This window comes from Dipteris shenzhenensis, chromosome 32, assembly GCF_047967505.1.
Source record: "Dipteris shenzhenensis isolate YYH24624 ecotype China chromosome 32, Dip_SZ_1.0, whole genome shotgun sequence".
NCBI classification, from domain to species: Eukaryota; Viridiplantae; Streptophyta; class Polypodiopsida; order Gleicheniales; family Dipteridaceae; genus Dipteris; species Dipteris shenzhenensis.
In genome coordinates this window covers 25,166,859-25,175,493 of record NC_141627.1, presented here as the reverse complement: position 1 = coordinate 25,175,493, position 8,635 = coordinate 25,166,859, and the positions used below count along the sequence as shown (strand labels likewise).

Here is an 8,635-nt window from a genome sequence, read left to right as displayed (position 1 = left end):
GATGTTAGGTATCCAATTACATATGCATAAGTTAAAGCTTTAAATCTATCTTGTTTGAGATGTCTTGCAGAGATCAATATATATAGTAAGTAGAAATAGTTAAGAACCTTAGGAGCTCCTTGCTTGTGGCAAGCTTTCACTATAATTCCTTGTGTATAAGTCTTACATTGTTTGATTAAATGCCATGAAACAATGACTTCTTTGAAACAAGTCACCTTTCCTTGAAAGCAAGGCACTTCTCTTAAGCATACATTGTACCTTATAGCATCTTCGAAATAGCAATAGAGAAGCATTAGAAGAGCAATAGAGTAGCAATGAAGAGGACCTCTTGTAGAATGTCAAAATGTCTAAAGGTGAGAAGCAAACATGTTGTGGAGAAATTAAATGGCAGAAAATCGTTGTAAGAAATGCCAATCCACGCCATGGGTAGCTAGGGTAAAGGGGCCAATCTTGTGCACCCTTATGTTTTCATAGTATAAGGTATTGTGCCTATGGATTTTTTTATATTTTTCAAAATGTAAGGCCATCGTATGAATGCCCATAGAGAGAGAATACAAATTTTTCAAAAAAAATTGAGGGAAAAAATTTAAGTTAGTGGAAAACCTAAATACCCAATAGTAAAGGCATTGGCAGGTCAATACTCTGCCACATGTAGACTAACCTCGTCTAGACTAACTTAACTTTTCAAAAGCGCTTGACATCTAAGCATATTTACCCTTTTTCATGCCTCTTTATTGGGTCTTTCCATGAACAAAAAAGGGGGATACTTACATTTGCCCTCTTTACTAGCCCCTAGACATGGCGAAGTCGTTTTTCATGGGAGGAGGCATCTTGAAAAGGAAACATGTTGTGTAGAAATTAAATGACCTGAAACTGTTTTCAAAATAGTCAATTCACCAAGTCGCAAGAAGTCGTCGTTCATCCCAAGTAGACCTACCCGTCTGACTCAGTAAAACTGCTCTTAAAAGTATGATCTGCTCTTCTGGCCTTATAAAGATTCCCTGTTGAACATCCAAGCCATCTGTATACCTTCAAACTTATATCCTTCATTCATACCTCTCCGTCAGCCTTTCAGCTGCTTCATCCAAACCATCCATATATAGGAGTTGTAGAATTCGATCATTCCTACCTCTCTATCAGCCTTTCAGCTGCTTCATCCCACCTGACTTTTGATCTCAAACTTTCATCTTACACTTCTGACCTTAAACTTCCGATCTCAGCTACTTCGACCTTTGAATCACCCGCGTTGTCAATCATGGCGGCTCTTACATCGTCAGTGGAATCACATAACAAATTGATAGATGGGCATCAGGACAAGCTAGACCTGATTCCTGGCGGATTAAGGGAGGCTCTCAAGGTACAAAGAGGTTATACAAATATGCTTATGGAGTCGACAAAGGACTCTGTTGATAGTCAGGCCGCAGGTTCTGAGGCTGATCATGCGTTAATATCCATACTAGCTACGACTCAGTCTAGCAAGAGTGCTGCCACCAAGTGTGCGTGGCTGCGTTCCCAGATAATTGGGAACGATCTCACATTTGGGACACCTTTCGGGAACCGCCTGCTCACATATGCCGACCATACAGCTTCTGGCCGGTCTCTCGCTCATATTGAAATGTCCATTTTCCAAAATGTGTTGCCATTCTACGGTAACAACACAAACATTTTCTTTCGCTGTAATCTGAAAGAGTTTCAAAATCTTTTAGCTTCCAATCCGCCTCCAAATTTTCAAAATATTTGTATACAATACACACTCTACGCCAGTGTCGTCGCATATATGGTTTCCTATTTCTATATTTTAGCATAAATTGCCTCATTCACTGACACAGAGTCTCGCAATGGATTGGATTTCAGGCAATACGCACACGGATGACAGTTTTGTAGGAGCGACAAGCACTGCTATGGTGCACCATGCTGCAAAGTACATCAAGCAGTGCCTGGGTGGAGGATGTGATGACGTGCTGTTGTTTTGTGGATCTGGTTGCACCGCCGCTTTAAAGCGACTGCAAGAAGTGATGGGCTTATCGGTCCCTTCCACCATGCGTTCCCGGGTTCTTCAGACCATGCCAAGGGAGGAGAGATGGGTTGTTTTCTCTGGTCCCTACGAGCATCACTCTAACCTTCTGTCGTGGAGACAGAGTTTAGCTGAGGTGTGATTTGCTAACTCAGGACATATATGTACTACGGTAAGCCACCAAACGATTGTTTGCTTTCCATCAAAATTTGATTACCTTGATTAATTTCTTCTCAGGTGGTCGAAATCCCCATAAATTCCGAAGGGCTAATCGACAACGTGGCATTACGAAGAGAATTGGACGCCCCCCAATACACCAATCGTCCAAAATTGGGAACCTTTTCTGCGTGTAGTAACGTGACTGGGATGATAACAGATACCAGAGCCATTGCCAGAGTCCTCCATGAGCATGGGGCGTTTGCCTGTTTTGATTTTGCGGCAAGGTATCAAGCTAAACACCTGATCATGCACGGAATTGTTAGTGTCGACAATTAACCTTAACTGCATCTACAAAAATTCTAAATTCTTCATTTTAAAAACTGAATATTACTTTTCGCTTCTTTCATGCTACAGTGGCCCTCACACACAAATAGATATGCGTTCCGGAGATCTGGATGGCTATGACGCCGTGGTAGTTAGTCCACACAAATTCATGGGAGGCCCGGGCACTCCAGGAATTTTGTTAATTAGCGAAGGCCTCTATCTCTTGAAGAACAGACCTCCTTCTACGTGCGGTGGTGGCACAGTGTGCTTTGTAAACGGTTTCAGTGAGAAGGTGCAATCTCCTGCAAACCTGCTTATTTCTTGCTGCATATATTTTGGTCTCAAGGTAGACTACGTAGAAATGCTCTCACGGATTGTTATCGTAGAAGTCTCCGAGTAAGCGTGTGATATTATGGCAGGATACGCTGTATGTCGACAATATCGAGGAACGAGAAGATGCAGGAACTCCACCTATTGTTCAAAAAATCAGGTGTGCCCTAGCCTTTTGGGTTAAGGAATTTATTGGCCACAGCGTCATAGAACAGAGAGAATCATATTTTACAGACATTGCAATGAAGAGGCTCCTACAAAATCCCAACATTTGCATTCTGGGCAACACAAAGGTAAAGCGAGAGCCTATTCTTTCGTTCCTGATTTACACACAGGAGTTGGTGGTCGAACAGCCTACTCCTGGGCAAAGCTCGAGAATGTCGGCATCATCCTTCGGCAGAGATAGTTCGCCGCCATATTCTATGCAGCAGAGTCATGTTTGGAGAGAGAGAGCTACGCGCAGGGGCAAGCCACTCCACGGCCGTTTTGTCGTCAAATTATTGAATGACCTATTTGGGATTCAAGCGCGGGGCGGCTGTGCATGTGCTGGCCCTTATGGTCACATACTTCTTGAAGTTGATAATAAACAATCACTCGCTTTCAGAACAGCTATAAAGAAAGTAAGGTCATGAGTTGAGGCTCGTCTTCAGATCGTTGATGTTTTGCATTGTGTTCTTTATCTACATCCAATTTACAGAGTGATGCTTGTCGCAGGGATACAATGGGCTGAAGCCGGGCTGGTCAAGGCTGAGCTTCTCCTACTACATGTCTGACGAAGAGTTCGATTACATTCTATCATCGATTGAATTTGTCGCAATGTATGGGCAGAGATTCCTACCTCTTTACGACTTCAACTGGAGGACCGGAGATTGGACCTTCAGGAAGTCGTTGACTAATGACGTCGGGTTGCCTTCGCCCTTTCTGTTCTCCAGAAAGTTGATTCCCAACAGCATCATTAATGGTGATATAATTGATAAAAGTAAAGCTTTGACTACTGATTCGCTGCAACAAGACAAATACTTAAGCTATTTGGACACTGCAAGGGCCATCTCCAAGTCATTAAAGAGATATCCGGAAGAAAGACCGATACCTGGATACATAGATCGTGATCTGCTGCTATTCAGGGTTTAACAACGAACTTTGGAAACAAAACGTTGGGCGTTCATCAAGTCGGTGAACTTCTGAAGATAATATCGATTTTATCTTTCAGCAGAATGTTTCGAGCTGGGTCATGACTTATGTTGAGAAGGATGTCTCTATATTCGTCAGTAGATCGCTGATGAATGATCTCTGTAATAAAACGTTCTTGTGATTCGAAGTGCAACTTTTTGTCCATCCAATGGCTTGTTCTTAGTAAGGCTGTTTTCGAGAGCAGTCTACATTTCCAACCATCCAAAGTCAATAAATTATCGTCTTGGTAATCCTGTTGATTTTCTAAATGGGTGTTCGATTATGTTGGATAATTCTGTGACTGTTCAAGTGTAGCATTGGTTGCTACGCAGTCTTCCATTTTCTATGCTTTTCTTTTCTGATCATTTTCTATTCTGTGGCGGCTCGTGCTGTGGGAGATACGATGTACTGCTATTGTTTATTGGCGTGTGCTGTTGTTGTGTCCTCTAATATAGGAGCATTGAGTGGTGTAACAGTGTGATAGGGAAGATGGAGATGCTGCATTGGTTGAATGGTTTATAATTCACAATTTGTGAATGAAGTCAGGCGGCTCGTGTTGTCGGAGATATGATGTGCTGCTATTGTTTATTGGTGTGTGCTGCTGTTGTGTCGTCTAATTTAGGAGCATTGAGTGGTGTGTGTGCTAGGAAGATGGACATGCTGCATTGGTTTAATGGTTTGTAATTCTATTGTGACTGTTCAAGTGTAGCATTGGTTGCTGCGCACTCTTCCATTTTCTATGCTCTGCTTTTCTAGTCATTTTCTATTCTGTGAATGAAGTCATGTGGGAGATATGATATGCTGCTATAGTTTATTGGTGTGTCCTGCTGTTGCGTGCTATAATTTAGGAGCATTGCGTGGTGTAGCCACCCTTCCGTGGAAACACTAGGTAGTAAAAAACATGCAACGCTTGCAATCTATTGAAGTAAAATACCTCTTGATGGCCACAACAATCTGCGAGACTGTGGCTCAAAGGACATTTGAAGGAGCTCGGTTTCCTGAATCCTCTCCATGTCACTCTTCATTGCAATAATCAGTCCGTGATCACCATAGCATACAACAATAGTCAGAGCGACAAAACTAGGCATATAGATCTCAAATTTCATTTTGTTTGAAACATCACGTCGCAAACCATGACGTTCAATGTCAATACGTTCCATTTGCAGTCTTTTGTCAATTGTAAGGTGCTTTGAAAGCTAAAGATGTTTTTAATGATATCTGCTATAGAGGAACCATGTGTGTGACCATCTATAATCTATTTCCTTGAATTCGTAGGCTCTCATATTATAGAACAACAACTCGTTAGGGTGGATATGAAGTGATTGATGGACTAGTAGAGAGGTAGAGATTGGAAAGAGGGTGGTTATTTAATGACTCTTTTTAATGCCAATCATCCAATATTTCTTACATTGAGTCCAGGTTCCTTTGTCATTCCAAATCTGTTCGTACTCATCCATGACATGAACGCATGAACGCAAAAGGTAACCATATGTAAAACTTTGAGCAAATCTGGTGTTGTATGGCAGCGATAGCTTGGATCACAAAAAAGTAGTAACACTGGTGCACAATTGTCTTCTTCTTTGCAGGTTTTTTTTACAGAAATCGTAGGGTGTGTGGTTAATGACTACTGCAAGTATAGTACGTGCATTGACAAATCAGTGGTAGCATGTGTGACGAGGCACTCTTCCTGCTAGGTTTTAGTGATAGCAAAAATTTTCATTTACAATCCACTTTGAACCCACGAAATGATGTAGTACACATTTTCAAGAGGAAATCCTCATGAAGAGATGCTGTGATATGTATTAAATTGGATGTTTTCAGATAGTGGACAATTATCAGGTTTTAAATGTTGTCTGAAACAACCTTCCTTTAATATATGATATGTGTTCACTTTTGACAGTGAATTTACAGTTTTTTGAAATTGGATTCCCTCTTCTCTACCATTGTAAGGCATCGACATTGTTTAGTGAATGTGTGATATTCAATTTTCTTTCATTGATTTTGGGGTCAGTAATAGTGATCTATTTGCCTTTATTAATACTCCAAACCTAACTTTCCACTTGCTAGAAGTTTGAATAGCTTGGGCATATGTAGTACTGACCTTTCATCTCACAATCATTGGCCTTACAAGTTTTTCTATTGTAGATTCCATGATCTTACTCACTGTCGAATCATTGAATGTGGCCTAAACGCTGCTACGAGAGGGGCATGATACCCTATCCATGAAATATTTCATTTTTGTTTGTTGATGTTCATCTGATGCGTATCTTGCGTACTTGTAGTAAGTAAAAAGTCTACAATGAAGAAGGAAACATCCGACGACGTGAATTTGGAGCGATCCTATAGGTAGGTCCATCAGTCAACCTCTCTGTGAGCATCAAATCACAACACAACACCACTAGTTGTTGCTCCACCTAACTTTGTGTGAGGTGGGAATGCACTTCTAGTGCTGCAAATTGTAGAGTTGTTCAAGTTCATATGCTTTCGCTTCGCATTCAAGAAAGGCTGTTGCTCAAGTATGGGACTTATAAGGCCAATTTCAGTGATAATCATAATTGTGACACTGTCGCTTTGGTTGTGCCACATGTATATGTGCCCCAATATAGAGACAACCTAGTCATTGACCCCTTCTACCAGATCTAGGGTCCCACCATTGTCAAGCAAACTGCTGGTGAAGGTGGAACATCCAACTTGTCTCTCCATATAGATGCTACTATGAATGCTATTAGAGGAGAACCATTCGATGGTGTCCTTACGATGCTATCTGAGACCACAATTTCCTGCTACATTCCTTGGGCATCATCGATCGTTCGCATAGCAAGAGGGACAATTTCCACAATTGTTGGTACCATAGCTTTTGTGATAATAAAGGCGGATGCAGATATCTTGACAATAGCTGATAGGCTCCTGCACGAAGATCGAGCTATTGTAAGTAGTTGAATATTGTCAGAGAGATTGTTGTAGAGGCAATGACTCCTATCATAAGTGGTCAACCTTACTTTTGAAATACATCTTGTTTCAACTTCACTTTGTTGGTGAGCGCAAGAATGTGTTGTCACATTTAATCTAGTAGTACCATGAAGAGGACATTGTCATATACACCCTTAGAAATGTCTCCTATATGCATGGCAAAAATGGATTGGGTTTTTTTGACTTCACTGTTTTAGCTGAGATTCCAGACGGCCAAAAGAGAGTTGAACTCTAGTAGCATTCATGAGCCAAGTTTTAGACTTGGGATACGAGCAGAGGGTATAATATTTTGACATTCCAAAGTTGTCTCTTACATACATAATGCTCTTGTGCTGAATGTTTCCTTTGATGATTATTAGAGGTGATGGGCGTGCTGCATTTCACTCATCTGAGCATTTCATTCATCTAAATGCAGGGCTCATTGATTACCAATGTGCTTCTTGTGGTGGCATACAATTTAGCCGTGAGCCAAGTCGCCCTTTCTGTTTTATCTGTGACTCTGTGCAGCATATAGAGAAAACCCCTTGCCTCACCTTATGGATCCTCTTGCCAGATGCATCAGATGTTGTTGTATAGATTCACGGGAACCATGTCGATGATCTTCTCTAGATAGATGCTCTTCATGCTACCAGTGTTGTCCAAACTCGTTCACTTTTGCTCGACATCAAGCCTAGTGGCATCTTCACTATAAATAGTATTGTTGGCTCCATCATAGCGTTCGAGCCCAACGCATGATGATGATGCACAACATGAGGGAGCGAATTGATTGAGCTCCTTCTTGAATAAGGTAGTGCTGTAAGAAGTGGTTTCCCATCGACAGGAATGTTCACTTATTTCTTATTATTGATGTATATATAGAAATTGTGTGCACAGCTAGTTGTTCGAACTTCTTAGTTTGCAAGAAAGAAAATCATTTTGCCTCACAAATATTGACTTGTCTCAATATATTTTTTGGTCTCTTGTTTCTATCTTCAATGTATTTTTGAAATCCAAAGGAGCAAAATTTAATTGTGTCATGCCAATTTAATATGTCGGTGAAAAAGTTTAAGATGCAGCAAACTTAAATGCTTTCATATTAATTACCTGGCCCACCAAGGTTGGATGAGTGATCTGAATATTATTTCTTGCGCTCTTGTTTCTATCTTCAATGTATTTTTGAAATCGAATGGAGTAGACTTTAATTGTGTCATGTCAATTTAATATGTCGGTCAAGTAAGTTCGAGATGCAGCAAACTTAAATGCTTTCATTTCAATTAGTTGGCAACAGGGATGGATTAGTACAACTCTAAATATTCTACAAAAATCTTCAGATTACTGCATATTGTGTGACTAATTATGAAGTTATTGTAATCATTCTCCTGATGCCATGTCTTCAAAATGAATGCAAGATAGTATGGACTTTTCAACTCATACACAACATACTTTTATTTTATGATTTCATTTTAATACCTTTGCTCGGAAGTTTGAGGTGCATCATACTTTAGTGCTGCTGCCATTTTAATGTGTTAGCTCAAACAGTTCAATTGCATTTTGAGTATTCTGCAAAATTGCTTAAGTTATCGTGGACTATATGATTAATTTCAAGCATAATTGTAATGCTACTGGTGCTACCATGGTTTGGAAGTTAATGTGACATTGTATGGGCTGGATTTTTTACATTTGAATTGA

The 8,635-nt window shown here is 40.5% G+C and overlaps 1 protein-coding gene across 1 annotated transcript; it reads left to right on the top strand.

Moving 5' to 3' along the window:
• The first annotated feature begins 1,255 nt into the window (after window positions 1-1,255).
• LOC147880507 (uncharacterized) lies at window positions 1,256-3,989 on the top strand. Its single transcript, XM_087370625.1, has 6 exons — window positions 1,256-1,649; window positions 1,855-2,150; window positions 2,252-2,457; window positions 2,588-2,789; window positions 2,917-3,447; window positions 3,542-3,989. Exons 1-6 carry the CDS (start codon window positions 1,256-1,258, stop codon window positions 3,956-3,958), a joined length of 2,046 nt encoding a protein of 681 aa, XP_087226751.1. The 3' UTR covers window positions 3,959-3,989.
• Window positions 3,990-8,635: the final 4,646 nt, after the last annotated feature.